At 41.0% G+C, this 18,077-nt stretch overlaps 1 protein-coding gene and 1 non-coding gene across 2 annotated transcripts; both read right to left on the reverse strand.

Moving 5' to 3' along the window:
- Window positions 1-463: 463 nt before the first annotated feature.
- LOC138885168 (uncharacterized) lies at window positions 464-1,891 on the reverse strand. Its single transcript, XM_070166075.1, has 3 exons — window positions 1,556-1,891; window positions 1,059-1,202; window positions 464-796 (listed from the first exon to the last, which is right to left on the reverse strand). The coding sequence occupies exons 1-3, from the start codon at window positions 1,889-1,891 to the stop codon at window positions 464-466; spliced, it is 813 nt and encodes a 270-aa protein (XP_070022176.1).
- A 15,731-nt stretch (window positions 1,892-17,622) lies between these two features.
- On the reverse strand, window positions 17,623-17,694 carry TRNAH-GUG (transfer RNA histidin (anticodon GUG)). The gene has a single exon. It is a non-coding gene; the product is annotated as a tRNA-His (tRNA).
- Between the last annotated feature and the right edge of the window lie 383 nt (window positions 17,695-18,077).

Here is an 18,077-nt window from a genome sequence, read left to right on the forward strand (position 1 = left end):
TCGAGATGGTGCCCGATCTTAAGGATCTCTATCGTTATAACTATAGGCTCTATGGGGCCATCCATATCAATCTAAGCCTCGAGATGGTGCCCGATCTTGAGGAACTCTATCAAAATAAAAATAAGCTCTCAAGGGCTATCAACATCGATCTAGCCTCGAGATAGTACCCGATCTCGAGGATCTCTGCCACTACAAAATAGGCCCCAGAAGAGCTAATGGTCAAGCCTCGTGATGGTGTCCAATCTCGAGGATCTCGGTTACTCCGAGTATGGGCTCTAAAAGAGCCGACATAAAGATTCAACAGACTAGATTTACATAAGCACTAGAAAATAAATTGGAAGACTTAGAATAAAAGGATCTCTTTTGCATTCCCAAAAATTCATTTACAGAATGTGTCTCAAAACTCCCCAAGGAGCCCATACACAAAAGGAATAAATGAAGAAGCAGAAAGGACGGCGTGAGACTATTCCTCACCCTCACTACCATTTGAATCACTTCCAGAGTCCTCATCTGAAGTAGTTGAAGGCGTTGATCTCTCCACAATGATTCTGGCTTTCTCGATCTCATAAAGGAGATCGATTTTTTCGGCGTTTGCTTCCTCGAGGGCCTGCCTCCGAGCTCGCAGACGAGCATAAGCAATATCCCAAGCCAACTTCTGCTCGGCCTTCTCAGATATCTCCCTGGCTCGAGCATTTGCAGTAGCGGCATCCTTTTTGTATGAGGACGCATCTTCAACAGCTATAGCCTTGGCTATAGATAGTGCAGCGACTTCCTTCTGAGCATTTCGAAGAAGTTCCTAGGTCAAGGTCAACTCACGACATAGAAGGTCCTTTTCTAAGGTCACGACCGCATTCTGCCTCTTCAACTCGAGGATCTCCGCATCCTTGGCCGCGACCTCTTCCCATAGTTGCCCCACTAGGGCATCATTTTACCCAATCTGCGAAGGTGAAATAACATCATGAATATCAAGTTATGAGAATAAAATAATGAGCACATGAATGCGGTGTTACTTGCTCGGCAAAGCTGGTCCTTTCTTGGTGCACCCCCTCCAGGCTTACCCGAAGCTCACCCAACTCCTCTTCCTTTCGGGTGGAGGAAGCCTCCGACTTATTTAGCTTAGAGGTGAGATTCTCAAGTTCCTTCTCACGGCATGAAAGCTCATCTTGGAGCTTATAGAAGACATGGTCATACAACTTCTTAACCTACAACAAAAAAAGAAAAGTTGAGAAGGCAAGGTAAAAACTTGAAGCGCAAATGGTATATCGAGAATATTACTTGCTGTTTTGAAGCTTCTTAGCCTCCTAGAGAGTGATGGGGGCATCGCGGTCTGTGTCCATGTCCATGTCGAAGAAGTAGTCCCCGAGCATATCTTTCTCTCTATGAGAGGCCCCCACACCGGCAATACCCATATTTTGGGCATCCCTAATTTCCCCCGGTGAAAACGAAGGGCCCAATTTAAAGCCACCCAGGCATCAATTTTTGTAAGGATCTCTTCTCGACCCTGAGAGGCTTAAGGTTCAGGCCCTCCAGAATTGACAGCCAAGGTTTCACTAACACGAACTGTGCCATGTCTGACTTGAAGCTCGGGGACTGCACTCGAACCCTCTTCGAGGGTCTCCTCAGTACGAGTTAGGTCTATATCGACCATTACCGGCTCAGATACCATGTGCCCAGTAGCTTGTGGATCATCCGCACCCCATCTTGCCCTTTGTTCCAAAGGGCGATCATCATCATCATCACCTTCATTTTCAGTATGGGGACTTGGCATAGCATTCGAAGCCGAGACCGTGGCGTCGATCTTAATTGAAGACTCGGTCAAAGCTTCCTTCTTCCTCTTCTTACCATTGCTGGGTTTTGAGGTTCCTTCTTCACCAGCGGCAGCCGGTATCATCGACACACCCTTACCGAGGCCTACATAAGCATAATGTATTAAACTCATCACCACGAAGAATACTCAAAAGAAATTTGGCAACGACAGTAAGAAGTACTTACCATGGTTCTTATCCTGCCACCGAGTCTTGGCCAAATCACACCAAGAACGCCCACTATAAGGAAAGGCAAAGTCTAGCTGTCTAATCCACCTTGAAAGGTTCTAAACCGCAGTGAGGTGCCAAACGGTGGCTGCATAGTCAAAAGAAGATCATTTCATAAGGGGAAAGAAGGGGCAATAAAACAAACTCAAAGTACGGACACTTACGCTGCATATTCCATTCCTCCGGGAATGGCATCCTATCAGCCGGGATAATGTCTGATGTCCTCACTCTTACAAACCAGCTCATCCACCCCCGGTCCTTATCCTCATCGATACTCGAAAAGAATGTCTTCGCAGATCGAGGATGAAGCTTGATCAAACCTTGGTAGAAACGAGGGCTTTACAACCTAACCAGGTGATCGAGGGTGAAGGTCATTCCTTCGATCTTATTGGAAAAATATCAGAGCATGTAAACATTCCTCCAAATATAAGGATAGATTTGACTGAGTGTCACTCAGTACTTTCGGCAAAAATCAAGAATCACCGGATCGATCTTCGGGGAAGAAGGATCTACGGGACCTAGAGTGAATGGATATGTATATACGCTGAGGAAGCCAGCTTTGTATTCTACTATGCTTTCCTCGGGCTTGGGGATCTCTACTTAAACTGCCGCCCCCCATCGGTAGTCTTTCTTCACTCTCTACGTATCGGTCACTACACTGATGTACCGAGATACGAGCTCGCATCGGCCTGGGGTAGAAGGGGGATTTTCGATGGCAAAATCAGAAACTATATCGAAGTGGTCGGGGGTATATTGCTCAACAGTCGGAGGTATTTTCGGTTTGCCCTTGGATGGGCGTGATGAGGAAGCGGCACCCTCTTTCTGAGGTACCGTTCTAGAGGTTCTAGCCATAATTTTAGAAAAGGTTTCTAAGGTAGAGGATGAAGAAGTAAGCACAGAAAGAAGATGGGTGCAAGAAGAAGTGAACTTAGCCCTAAAAACTTGATGTTGTAAAAGTGTGAATGGAAAAACAAGTTGAAGTATTTATTGAAGCCATTTGGGCAATGTTTGAGGAGCGGAAAGGTCGAACCAATGACGGTTCGTGGGCTTCTCGATAATCATGTTGATAGCGAACTTTGTGCAGCCTTTGAGTTATGGCATTTAATGCTCTGATGAACTGATGTCATAATGGGAGTATCGAATAAGTAAGAATTCAAGACCATTTCTTATCATTTTACTCTAAGAAACGTGGGGACTATCTGTATACGGCTAAAATCGGAGAGTCTGATTTTGGGGTCATCATGGCATTTCGTAGCTTGTTGCCAGAAGGCTCGAGGCACAGCTCGAGATTTGATGAACCAGAATGCTTGAGGCAGAGCTCAACCTCGGGGCAGTACAAATCGGTGGCTATGATGAATGAGTGGGAGATTCCCAAGGCGAGTGATTAGAGCTGACCAAGTCCATAAGAATAGTATAAGCCCATACTGTGGTATTAAATGGTTGTACCAACCGCATATCTTTATAATTAATGCATTTGTACTATTTTGGGATTCCCCCTCCTATATAAAGGGGACCCTTGTTATTTTTTGCACACATGATATTGAATACAAGAACATTCTCTGCTCTCTAACTTAAACACTCTCGATTGTCTTTCCTCAAGATTTATTACTCACATTTATTGCGTTTCATTTATTGTTCTTCATTTACTACTCATCATTGATCATAAAGAGCTCTCATTAAAGCTCTCAGAACTGTTAAGTTCTTCATCAGCCGTCCATAGTCTAATGCTTAGCTTGAACCCGAGGCCCCGTATAGTTTAGCTCGAGACCCTGACTCTCGGCCACTCGGTTTGCATAGCGTACAATTTTCAGGCTCTTATCTTATTTTCTAGCCTCTCACTTAGCATCTACTGCTTAACAACTAGCATAAAAATAAATCACGCATTTTTAGAACCACAAAATCAAATCTAATTGTTATTACCATTTTCGAGGTAAATAGCTGGTCCCCAAGATATTCAAAGACCAACTCGGTAAAATAATGGAAGTTTACATAGACGATATATTGGTCAAGTCAAAAAGGAAGGAAGACCACATCAACCACCTGAAGGAAGCCTTTGGTATACTAAGGCAATACGATATGAAGCTAAACCCCGAAAAGTATGCCTTCGATGTAACCTCAGGCAAGTTCGTTGGCTTTTTGGTGTCACAAAGAGGCATCGAGGTCAATCCCAACCAGATCAAAGCCATCGAGAGAATACCCGAAGTATTGACCAACAAGATGCAGGTACAAAAACTGATAGGCCGTATAGTTGCCCTGTCGAGGTTCATCTCATGATCCTCTAACAGATGCCACAAATTCTTCAATGTGCTTAAAAAGGACAATGGGCTCCAGTGGAATTCAGAATGCATCGAGGCCTTAAGAGAACTAAAGGCATACTTGTCCTCTCCCCTGCTACTAGCCAAAGCAGAACTCGGTGAGCGCCTTCTGATATACTTGGTCGTATCAGAGGTTGCAGTAAGTGTAGTACTAGTCGGACAAAAACAAAGGTACGTAATCTCCAATCTATTACATTAGCAAAACCCTGGTCGACCCGAAATAAGGTACGCCCACCTCGAAAAATTGGCCCTGACATTGGTTATAGCTTCATGAAAGCTTAGACCCTATTTTCAATGCCACCCCATATCGGTGGTGACGACCTTCCCCCTAAGGAGTATCCTACATAAACCCAAACTGTCGGGGAGATTGGCCAAGTGGGCCATAGAATTGAGCGAGCACGATATAACATATCAGCCCCAAGCTGCGATAAAATCGCAGGTACTTGCCGACTTCGTCACCGATTTTAGTGCCAAAATAATGCCCGAGGTCGAGCAGGAAACTTCTTGTACCTCTCCCAGGTTATCCGACCTATGGGTCCTATACACCGATGGTGCTTCCAATGCATCAGGATCAGGACTGGGACTCATACTTGAGGTCCCAACAGGCGAGTCATCTTCCAATCCATACGGTGCCCCGATATGACTAACAATGAGGCCGAGTATGAGGCCGTAATTGCAAGACTAAATCTAGCTCTCAAATATGGAGCACGACGAGTCGTACTCAGATGCAACTCACAACTCGTTGTCAACCAAGTTACAGGGACTTTCCAAATCAAAGAATAGAGGCTACAATGGTACCAGACAGAAATTCATAAATTGCTACCAAAATTCGACGAATGTCGACTCGAACAGATACCTCAAGCATAAAATATCGAGGCAGATGGCCTCGCCAAGTTAGCAGCAGCCACCAAAAACATTACAAGAGAAAACGTGGTCACCCTCATCCACTTGTCAATAGACCAACTTGAGGTACACTCTGTAAATTTGACTTGGGACTGGCGCAATCGTATTATAGCATATTTGCAGGACGGAGTACTCCCATTAGACAAAAAGGAAGCTAAAAAGCTTCGAATGCAGGCGGCCAGGTACAACATCATAAACCACGATCTATACAAAAGAAAGTTTTGAGGCCCTTTGGCGAAATGCTTAGGGCAGAGCCAAACAAGACACGTCCTCGAGGAAGTATACGAAGGCCACTATGGTGCCCATACTGGAAACTGAGCCCTCATCAGATGCCTCATTCGAGCGGGTTATTATTGGCCCATAATGAAGAAGGAAGCCGCCGACTACGTCAAGAAGTGCGAGCAGTGCTAGAAATACGCTCTTATGATACACCAAGCAGGCGAGCACCTCTACTCGGTTACATCGCCATGGCTGTTCATCAAATGGGGAATGGACATTGTCGGACTGCTTCTAGCAGGGCGAGGTAATATACGATTTCTTTTGGTTTTAACTAACTATTTTTCCAAGTGGGTAGAAGCAGGTGCGTTCGCCAAATACGCAAACAGGAAGCTATCACATTCATATGGAGAAACATCATATGCCACTTTGGCATCCCCAAGGAAATCAGCTGTGACAACGGACCCCAATTCACCATAAAAAATGGCCTCCGAATTCTTCAAAAAATGGCACATCAAGCAAATATTCTCCATGCCATATCACCCTGCCGGTAATGGCCAGACCAAATCCTCCAACAAAAAAATACTAAATATCTTGAAAAAAAAGCTTGAGGACGCCAAGGGACTATGGCCGAAATTGCTACCAGAAGTACTGTGGGCATACCGCACCATGCCAAAAATAAGCACAGGAGAAACGCTATATTCACTATTCTATAAGACTAACGCCATGGTACCAGTTGAGGTCGGGGAACCTAGTTTGAGATACTCCAATGAAAGAGGACCAACCAATGACAAGAACAGGAAACAAGACCTCGACGAAGCAGATGAGCGAAGAGACATGGCTTACATAAGAATAATAGTCCAAAAACAGTGACCAGAATGGTACTACAACAAAAAGGCCACAGTACGACCACTCAAAGTCGGAGACTATGTACTCAAGGCTAAAACACAGGCGAGCAAAGATTCAAGAGAATGTATAGTAGAAACGAATTGGGACGGGCCATACAAAATCACGACAGTAGCAAACAAAGGATCATTCCAACTAGAAACAATGGAGGGAAAGCTACTACAAAAAAATTGGAACGTCGCCCACCTCAAATACATCAACTTCTGAAAACGAACGCCCTCCAAGTCGTACTCTTTTTCCCTTGCCCGAGTTTTGTCACAATCGGGTTTTCTCAGGGAGGTTTTTAATGAGGCGACGAAGGGGATGCCTCGAAGTTCAAGTATAATTCATCGCCCCTCCTGCTGACTACTTCTCCAGGTCGAACGATGAAAGGACTAGCTATACTGGAACTTCTCCAATATATGTATGGAACAAACAGAAACATGTAATATTCTCCAATGAATGAAATAAAGCAGCATCTTTGCATAACTTCACCAAGTCACTTTACATTTTACATTCGACCTCGCTCGAATCACTCTACATTCAACCTCGCTCAAATTGCTCTACACTTGACCTCGCTCACATTACTGTTGCGCCCCCTTTTTTCTCGCGAAATAGGGTTTATGACATTGACAACTCTTTTAACGGGTATTAAAAGAGAAGAGTCGCCACCTAATGATTAAAGTGCATTAGGACACTAAAAAGAGTTTGATTTAGGAAAACCAGAGATTGGGTAAGGGCTTGAAATTATCCCGAAGGGAAGGTGTTAGGCACCACTCAGGATCCACTAGTGTGGTTCCCGACCATACTATAATTGTCACTTTAAGTAAGCAAATAAGAGTTTCAAATATGAGGGGTTTTCACATAATGGTTGCAAATAGATAAAATTAAAAGAAGTGAAAGGCAAGCTGAAATTTGAGAAAAACGGTTTAAAATTTTGAAAGGTAAACAACGAAATAAACAAGTAAAGGGAAGGGGGTCCTAGGTTTATAACTAAAATGGATCACCCCATACAATTTCCGATAATTGCTCCTCGACGAGGGGTTACACGTGACATTATCGCGTAGTTATCATATCCATAGCTACCCTTTCCCCACCCCGATAGGGTATTAAAGTGCAGAATAGTCTTGTTTACTTATTGCATGCTATTACCTACCCAAGACTATCAGCCCCGGAGGTGCTTGGGACTACTAATCCTATAATGGTGGAAAAGTTGGCTGATTTGTGGTTTCAAAAGGTAAAAATACTAAGGCGACAAATAAAAACACGTATAACAAGTATTGGGGAAAACACATAAAGAGGTATGGCTCAAATAAACCTCCTCAAATCAAAGAAAGCATATATTTTAGCATGTCTTACACGTACTGATTAGGGTCTGATTATAACTTAAAAGGCTAAAGCAGGCTGATTTATCACATATTTTCAGATAAGAAGTCCGAACTAGACCTGCCCGCTGGTTGTAATTAACAAAAAAACTAGTGCAGTCATAACTTTTATCCTAAGGCTTGCCTAAGTGTTAGAAGAAACCTATAGGCATGATATCTACTGGTTTCATAAAAGATGAAGTGTACTGATTTTCGAAGAGGTCGTCAGTTATTCAGGGTAGACGAGTTTTGACAAAAGATTTTGCAGATGTTAGACAATGATATTGCCTATATTAGACTTATAGGTGAATGAAAACGTTTCATACTGGGTTGTTATTGACTTTAAAAACATTGTTATTGACATGCAGAAATCTTATAGGCAAGTCATCTATATGCAGTTAGTTATTTAACTCCTATAAACAGGTTTGCCTAATGACAGATGCACACGCAAATTGCAGGAAGTCCTATAGGCGTATTATCTATATGATATGCAGAATTCAGAAATGACTTATGGATATGGTCTCTATATAATATAGAAATGCAGAAACCTATAGACATGGTCTCTATATAATGCAGAAGTGTAGAAACCTATAGATCATGATCCAAAGCCTTTCTCTCATCTTTGGATGTGTCAGAGTTCCCTAAGAGCCTCATATGGACTCCGGGCAGTGCTCACACCCAAATGTTACCAGATTAAGAACATAGTGCAGTGTGGAAGGGTCAACCCTCAAGTGTCCAAGTTCATAGGGAACTCAAGATCCCAAGGCAGGGCTCACAAGAGGGGGGCAGAACCTAGAAGCTAGGAGAGAGTGCAAGTGCAGAAGTGAAATTTTGAAAGGGGAAAGGGGGGAAAAGGGAACAACTTAAAAATCAATGCATATAGGGGTATAGAGGAGTATGGAATTTGCAAGAACACAAGAGAAGCAAGCTGATGGGCATACTCAGCAATGAGATATGCTGGCACACCCTCCAACCTATTAGAGGTTAGGGTCTCACTAGTTCAGAACTCAAGTCATGAGGAACAACTCATGTTGCCATGCCCTAAGTCACCACTTACAAATACATAGGGATAATGGGGAAGGGAGCAAAGATTCACAGTAGAAACAGCCAGTAGAACATAGGCATATTAAGTTAAATATTGAACTCTACATAAGCAGTAAGGTAGCCATAGATATAAGAACTTTAAGTAAACACATGGGGTGATGCTGAAACTAAAATTAGGATATACCAGTTTCAGAGAAAACAAACAAAGAGAAAGCAGTAGTTTTGTAAAGCCAAAGTGCAAACGAGCAATCAGAATGTTATGAGTTTAGAAGAGAATTGTGAAGTCTGAAGTGTAGAAGTATTGAATTGAAGGTGTCCTAAAGTGCAGAAGGGTCGTGCCCTTTTATAGTGCAGAAAGCAAGTAGAAATAGGTAAAAAAAATAGTTTGGAAATCAATAACACAAGGTCTCCCTTTAATTAAGGGATTCTAATTTCAAACGGGCAAAATAATTAAGGAAAATGGTCAATCAAACACTTTTCCAGAGCAGTACAAGAGGGGTAAATATATAGAGGTTTATTTAAGGACAAAGTCTTGATAGTACATGGTTTGTGCCAATAAGTTAAGGAAATCAGTTAACAGCTAGTAAATCAGAAATTGAGGATTTCGTATGAATGAACCAGGTCAGAAAGATGGGAAGGATTTCGACTTAAGGAAAATCAGTACCAATCAATTAAACTTATTAAAAGGAATTCTGAGTCAATCACAAGTTGGAAAACCATTTTGAAGAAAGATTCCTCATATATAAAAGCACACAGACACGTTAAACATGAAGAAATTTGTCATGCTATTCAATAGAAGAGTCTAGTGTAGGAGAATCAGAATTGTGTGCAAACAAAAGAAGTTCACACTTAGTTCATAGACCCAGAAATAAGTCTGAAAGAGTCAAGGGTCCTCAAACAGAACCCTAGTTTGATCATATGATCAAACTCGGAGGAAACCCCCAAATTCTAGGGTTTCCGACTCGAGTCAAATACAGAGATGAGGAGGCAACAGGCTCAGAGATTTCTTTTCAGAATCTCATGAGAAGACAAGCAAATACAAGTAACATTCAAAGCAGACAGAGTGTAGGAGCATAATGAGAGAACAGTCACGATAGTAAAAAAATGTGTTTAAGACAACCTTTTAGAAGGGACTCAAACATAGTTCAGTAGAAGGCAAACAAAACTTAAGAACTCAGTAGGAAATACATACAGTAGAAGAACACAAAAATACTGGAAAAACATAGCAAAAGTTCATATAGAAAAATACAATAAGATAAACATGCGAGCATGGTACAAAACACGGTAGAAAAACAAAGCACAGAAGAACATGTATAGCATAAGAAAGCAGTAGAAGCACATGCGTGACAAATACACACAAAGAAAGGAAAAGAAGAGTCGGAGAAACATTTTAAGCTTTTTCAGAAACCCTATATCGGAAAGAAGTAATTTTTTGAAAGAAAAATTGGGGAAACCGTTTAAAAACTCAAGTAGAGCACATATATAGAACAGATCTAAGAAAAAATCAGAGAAAACCTCGAATAGCTTAGGGTTTCAGGGGAACCCTAAAACGAGAAAGGCTTTGAAAAGGTTCGATCTGAGTCGGAGAGGTTAGAACCATGCTCAAAATATCATTGTACGCCAGAGCAAAACCGGCAAGGGCCATAGAACCTTGGATCTGTAGAGATCTGAACGGACACCTTCGAGGTCAGATCTAGGACCTTCGAATACCAAGTGTATGAGAGCAGAGGGAGATGAGTTTAGGCCATCCATGGCTTGAGATGTCATGGATTCCGGTGAGCTTGAGGTAGAAGACAGCGAGAGAGGCTAGGGTTTCGAGGGGGTTCGAGAGAGTTTGAGAGGAGAGGGATTTTAGAGGAGACTGATAGAAGAGAATGAGGGGATTAGGGTAGTCATTGGGGAATTAAAAAGGTAAGGAATGATCGTGGTTGTTGATCAAAATGATCAACGACCTGGATTAAAGAGAGGGTCGGGCAGATCGGATAAGCGGGTCCGGGGTCGGGCTAAATTGAAATTGGGCTGGGTAATTTGGGATTTGAAATTGGGTTATTTGGTGGATCAATTTGTGCTATAATTGAAACAAAATGGGGCTATATTTTAAATAGCTAATTTTTCCCTTTTTATTTTATAAAAAATAGTAACATGATTTCTGAAAATAAATTAAAGGTACTAAATTAATTATAATATATAGATATTATATTAAAAATGTTGAAACCAATTTTATAATTATACGAGCAATTAAATCTTAAAATAGGCTAAAATTGTAATTAAATGCAATTTACCTTTTAAAATACTAAATAAATTTACAAAAATGTGCAAAAATTACCTTAGTTATATTTTGGTATAAATATGAGAATAAAATAAATTATTCACCAAAATGATGATTTTGGAAATAATTATTAGTTTTTATACTCCTAAAATAGAGCAATAAATTAATTTAAAAATCTTTTAAAATTAGGAAAAATACTAAAACGTTTGGATATATCTATATATGCATATATATGATATTTTGAAAGTCTTTTGCATATATAAAATATACAGGAAAAAATTGGGTAACAACAATTACTCTACACTCGACCTCGCTCGAATTACTCTACACTCGACCTCGCTCGAATTACTCTACACACGACCTCGCTCGAATTACTCTACACTCGACCTCGCTCAAATTACTCTACACTCGACCTCGCTCTAATTACTCTACATTCGACCTTACTCGAATTACTCTACATTCGACCTCGCTCAAATTATTTGATTTTCGACCTCATCAAACCTCGATCTCATCCAAGCTAATTAATACTCGACCTCAAGTCAGTCTATGTTCGACTCAACTAATATCAAACATATACAAATAGCCGAAAAATCAAGGGTTTCCCCACATAGCAAAAAAAAAGAGGAAAAGTGAACGAGAATCCAGAACTACATAGTAAAAAGGGAATTGTTCCATTTCAATTATCGGATTACAATACTTTTTACAAAGGGCTCAAGGATGCCCTGACAAAAATAGCAAAGCAAAAAAAAAAAACTAAGTACAACAGCTTCATGCAACATCATCCCCATCAGCATACTCATCATCATACCAAGGATCAGAGGCATCCGCGGCGTCGTCATCCTCATCCCCGCTAGGCGTACTAAGGTCATAACCACAAGTTTCATGGGTTGCACGTGCCTTGACACGGACGCCCTCAAGCTCTGCTTCAGAAACACTCCCTGCAGCCTTTAAAGATTTGTACACGTCAAGTTGAGCCACGGCATGGACCCACATCTCATACAAATCCCGCAGTACACAGGGATCGGCAAAGTATGAGATATAGACGGCTGTGACTGCCATCGAATCTCCTCAACCCTCAAGATAATGACTTGCTCGTTTAACCCGGACAACTCCGCCTCCAAACCCTGGATCTGTTCTTCCAACCTTGCCATCTTAAGCGCCAATGTCTCCACCTCATTAGCCTGCTCGGACCTGCAAACACGGAGGGCGTATTCTAGGGCCGCCGCTTCAGCCATAACGTCCATTTTGCCTTTCTCGGCACGACTCAATTCTTCGACCTTGGCACTTAGCTCACCCCTCAGATCAACAACCCTTGCCTCCCTCTTCCCGAGTTCAGCCGTTAGGGATGCCACCTGCGTCTGAAGGTCAGCGTTCTCATCTATTACCCCCTTACTCACCTCGAGCTCGTCCTCTTTGGCCTTTAGCGCTGCCTCAAGCTTGCTATACCTACTGATGGCCCTCATAAGCTCATCGTTCCTCTCCGTTAGCTCTTCATCTTTCTTCGTCAGCTCATCCTCTTTCTATTTGAGCCCATCACGAAGCGACTAAAATTTGCCATCCCGGCTAAGGAAGTCAGCCATTGTTCGGTGCTTAGTACGATACTCCTTGTACTTTGAGGTCATCTTCTTAAAAATGGTCGTTCTTCACTCCTCCCACCGTTCACACTCAATCCCCATAATAAGAGTCTGACATGCAAAAGAAAGGAGTCAGTGTAAGCATATTGCACATACGAAACGAATCCTAACATAGAAAAACACTTACTCGCAGAGCCATGCTGGATATACCCAATGATAGGTCTGCATCATTCATCGCCTGTAGTGCTGGGTTCTCAAAAGCCACGCACAGGGGAGCAAAGGCCGGCGCCACCCATTCTAAGTTGGACAAAAAATCGTAGTCCACGGGAATGACTATATGTTGTTTAGGACTCTCCGTCCTTAACTCCTAACGCGTATTCCTCTCCAGGAAGGCTCCTACCTTCTCAGGGTCGATGTCCGATCCAGAGTTGTCGTCCCCCGCAGGGATGACTCTACTTCCCCCGACCGCCAATGAGGATCCACCTTCTGCGGTCCGTGTAAGCTCTCCACTACCACAAACCCCCTCAACCACAGAGGGTCTCCTCTATATGACGATATCTGTCGTGGAAACGGCCTCTACGTTTTGTGCAAGCATAAATTTCTCTTCCAAAGCAATGAATTTTTCCGACTCAACGTCAGCGACATGGACCTCCCAGTTTCCACCCTTTGCCTTTTACTAGACGGTATCTCCTCGCCATTAGATAGTTCATCCACAAGATGAAAGATGGGCTGGGAAGAGATCTCATCTCGCACAACAACAGTTTGAGGGGCAGAGACCCTCGTTGACGGAACTTGAGTCCAACCTCCTCGAGCGGACTCAGCTAAGGTAAATTGCATTCCAGCCTATGCGACAGCTTGATGAAATGCAGGGACTGAAGCCTTTGCCTTCTTGGAAACTCGCCGACCTGGCACCAAAGGGAGTTCGCATCAAAAAGCGATAGTGAACCGCAATAAGTTAGAAGATGGAAATAATAGTTACTAGAAGGGGTCTTGGGCCCAAAATGCTTGTGAAAGGACGCCCAGTTGCGAATTCCCACGGTGTGTGGTAACACACGAGCCACTCAATCTTCAGTGTAAAAACGGGAAAAGGTTCACGCCTCTCAGCTGAAAACAAGAAGGCCGCAAATGAGTCGATAATGAAAGAAAGAAAATAACGAGCATACAGTAAGATACTTACGATTGTAGTTCCATTGTTCGGGAAACCCAGTCGGATTCGCCACTAGGTGCTCAGTCTTGATGAAGAAGTACTTGTTCCAGAACCACTGGTTCATTTTATCGTCCATCTCGGCCACCAACCCTTTCATCCCATGATGCTACATGTGTATCAACGTAAATTTATAAAAGCTGGGCAAAAATAGATGCAACAGGTGACGAAACCTCACAGCCGGCCAATTTTGCGTACTCCAGCATCAAAAACACTTTGTACAAATAAGGGGAGAGCTGCGCCGGGAAGATATTGTAAAATCGGCAAAACTCCTCCGCTAATAGGGGAGAGGGAGAGAATAACCAATTAAGAATGGGTAAACGTAGAAAGCACAGTATCCGGGTCGGTGAATCTCTATGATGTCGCCCCCGTCCTGAACAATTTTGACATGAGGAGGAATGCGATATTTAGACCGGAGGTCGGCCATTTGAGGCGGTCTCGTCTTAGAAAGCTTCTGAGCAGGAGCAGGAGCAGGTTCCTTTGGGAAGTCACGTTTGACCAAAGGGTTCTTGGGGACTACCTCCTCTACAACGGGGAATCTCTCCTCCTCTCCAATCATGAATTCCTCACTGCCGGGAGGAAGGGCCACCGGCAAAAGAGTGGCATGGGAGACCTCATCGTGAATATGAGGGGATTTTGACATATTTTCGTAGCGAAACGTGGGCAACAAAATCTGAAGAAGATATTAACTGGGTAAGAAGTCAGGGACTAGAGATGAACATGCTGCAAGGAATCAAAAATAGAGATCGAAGAAGAAGATCAAAGAAGAACGATGCACATGCGAAATGAGAAACGATGAAAATTTTCAAAAAAGAAACCCCCTCATCTATTTATAGGGTTTGGTGGCACCAGAATCAAAGCAATGGACCGTTAATGGCACTAATGTTGAAGCGATAGAAGCACAGACACTGCAACGGGAAGACGCGTAATGATGATGAGTGTGGCCATGACGTCACCCCACGTTAGCCACACCAACCGCAGCCCCGCTGGCCATGTCGTTTTTTCGACCTTGGCCGATTCGACTCAACCAACACGACCAAATTTCTCCTAAATGGATGCAGACCGGGTCCGTTTATCGGGGAAGTGCAAGATCACGACTTCAATAAGTGGAGAGACTAGTTGTATTGGTTTAAATTTGGGCGGCTTGATAACTGCATATAAACAGGGTCGACCACGGCACAACGGCGAGGAGTCGTCTTAAGAAGGATTATTGCCCAAGTCAAGTAAACGGAGCAAAGAATTAACGGTAGAATATGTTTAGAAATAGACATAAGGAATATTCCATTGGATATTCCTTATGTTGTACTTTTTAGGGTTTCTTGGGGATATCCCTTATAAATATGAAGAAATAAAGAACAGGGGGGATCTTCACTTCTTGATAAGAGCACATTGTAAAAGGTTGACTACAAAGAATATACAAAAGTTTGTCTTGTTCACTGACTATCTTGTTCAAGCACACGTTGTTTACTCTTTGTTTACAAGATCCAAAGATTCATTAACCATCAATACCTTTCATTATTCCTCGTTGTTGTCAGGAAAAAAGAGTCACCCAAGTCATCTAACATTTTGGGTGATAAACTCTTCCTTATTACATTTATTGTCATTATCTACATTTATTGCATGCTTCTATTACTATATTCATTGACAATTATTGAACATATGCTTGTCATTCATTGTTCTTGAGCACGGTCTTAACCTACTAATCCCCTTCAACCTTAGATCTAGAATTTATTATATTTAACTAGGATTCATCCTCTATTTTCTCATTAATTGATTTAACAAAAAACTCAATTTTGGACAAACACATAGCTTTCCTTGAATTGACTATAATCGAACCTATTGAAACAAGTGCAGGAAATCAGCCTAAATTCATTTAACAGAGATATAAAAATAGGACAGCTTGAGACCACTTAATTTGGATCTTTCAATTCTTCTCAACTTTGCAACTTACTCAATAAAAACTTGGCAACTAAGGAGGAAGTAGGTATATTCAATTGTATTTCTACCTCACAATTAATCAAGGAAAACTTGGACAATTCTTCTTTCAATTTTGGTGTAGTTCAATTGACGCTAAACTAAGTTTCTCATTCAAATGCCGCCCTTTAATTACAATTTATTAGTCACTGTTTGTGGGATTGAGACCTCATAGAGCCCATCCTCTGCTTAATGGATAACATCACCAATCCACATACGACTAATGATTTGACTACCGTCCAACAGCTCTACCACCAAGTTTTTCCTTTCTTATTTCATGTAATTATTCTGAGGCATCGGGCAGTATCGAGGAAAATATTACTATTTCGTGTCTACATTATCTGTTTTTAAAAGTTTTTATACGCATAGTAAGAAAGATATTTCACATTCTTAATCATTAGAATATTTGTGTAATTTGTCCTTGTATGTCTCATCCAATCAACATGATTCCACCAATTAAGTGCACATTTTAAATAAATGACTTCTTATTTATAGCAAAACATCAAATATTTTGGAACAATTTGTCAAATTGAGACTGGAAGGAGTATATATGAGCTTACATCTACTCTCAATTATATTAATAAGAAGCTACTTTCTTTTATCTTATATTTTTGTTAAATGGATTTTATGCTACTGCGATTTTATCACTTCATCCTCCTAGTTATATCATTTCATCAGTAACCAACGGGAGAAATTCAAAAATAGCCAAATTTACAAGTGATCATTCAAAAATAGTCGCAGTTTCAAAAATAATCGAAATTTAGTTACTTTTCATGTAAAGATAAGTTCGAACGAAAACACTGTTCAAAATCCGAAAAAATACTCCAGCATAATATAATGGAGTTCTAGTATATTATACCGGTCCAGCATAATATACTGGAGTGTGGAGCACCGGTGCTCCAGTCTCCAGTATATTATACTGGAGCCAGCAAAGTATACCGGTCCAGCATAATATGCTGGAAGTTCATACACAGGTGCACCGAACTCCAGTATATTATGCTGGACCGGTCTCTGTTGCAGTAAAATAGTAGTTATTTTTCAATGATTTGACAAACACTGACTATTTTTGAATGACCAGTCCGAAAACTGGCTAGACCATGCTATTTTCACGTAACCAACATTACAATTACGGCCCATTATTCTAAATTAATATCGGGTCATGCAATTGACTTATTATTCCAAATTAACATTTCTGGTATTTTTTCCCCTCCTAACACCCATGCACCTGACCACCGCATGACCCTCCATTAGATTATTTGTTTTATATATTTAAACTAAAATTGTCAAACTAAAAAGAAAAAAGAAAAAGGAACGGAAATTCCAGCTTTAACATCCTTCTTCCTGATACGTTAGAAGAAATACCAGTAACCAGCTATAGGAAAATAGGGGAAAATATGAATATAGTACTAGCTAGTACCACGAAAGTATAATACCACTAAGCACTGATCAAATTTTAATATATTTTAAAATGATAAAGAGAAAATTAAACATCTTCAGCTAATATTTATACTAAATTTCTTCGACAAAGGTCAACCCCCTTTGCCAATCACAGGTTAAATAGTTGTCATTGTTAATGTATTTTCAATAAGACAAGATTGACATAATATAATAAATTAATAAATTCTGGATTAGAATCCTTTCAAAAGGAAAAAGAAAAACGAGAAAAGATGATAAGATTGTTTATAGGGATGTACAAAGGAAACTAACAAATCGCACTAACTCGATAATCCGAGTCAAACCGAGAAAAAAAATCCGACTATGATTTAGTTTGATGTTAGAAAAAAAAACCCGAACATAACTGGTTTGATAAAAAAGAACTATTGACTCCAAAAAAAAAGGAGTGTGGCTGCTGGGATTCGAGCCCAGGTCTCCACGGCCACAACGTGGAATTCTCACCACTAAACTACAGCCACATAATGTTTGCTAATCTAGAATTCTTTTTTATATTATATGAAGAGAGTTTTAATAAACCATTTTAGTTAGCTCCACTACTAGAACGTACAAAGAAATTTGCATTAAGAAAAATATTACTATAATTTTTAAATAAGGTATTTGGCTAAGCTTATAAGCACATCATAATTTATTTACTTGTCTGGTAATTAAGCACCTAAAGTGCTTATAAGTCAAGAAACGAAAATCAACCAAAAGTCATAAGTTGATCATTCTCAACTTATTGTTTTTCAGCTTATAAGCACCTATAGTTTGACCAAGAATTTTATTATTTTATTTTCTTAATTTTTTTCTTTTTCTCAAAATACCTATCCCAAAAAAAAGCCTCCTACTTTTTTCTCTATTC

The sequence above is a fragment of the Nicotiana sylvestris genome, chromosome 2, assembly GCF_000393655.2.
Source record: "Nicotiana sylvestris chromosome 2, ASM39365v2, whole genome shotgun sequence".
NCBI classification, from domain to species: Eukaryota; Viridiplantae; Streptophyta; class Magnoliopsida; order Solanales; family Solanaceae; genus Nicotiana; species Nicotiana sylvestris.

Excerpts from the sequence above, each read along its gene's own strand:
- LOC138885168 (XM_070166075.1), bottom strand. The coding sequence starts at position 1,891 with ATGATACCGGCTGCCGCTGGTGAAGAAGGAACCTCAAAACCCAGCAAT. Across the intron at positions 1,203-1,555 it reads TCAGACATGGCACAGTTCGT|GTTAAGAAGTTGTATGACCA; the intron begins GTTAGTGAAACC and ends TTTTTGTTGTAG. Across the intron at positions 797-1,058 it reads AGGAGTTGGGTGAGCTTCGG|GAACTTCTTCGAAATGCTCA; the intron begins GTAAGCCTGGAG and ends ACCTTGACCTAG.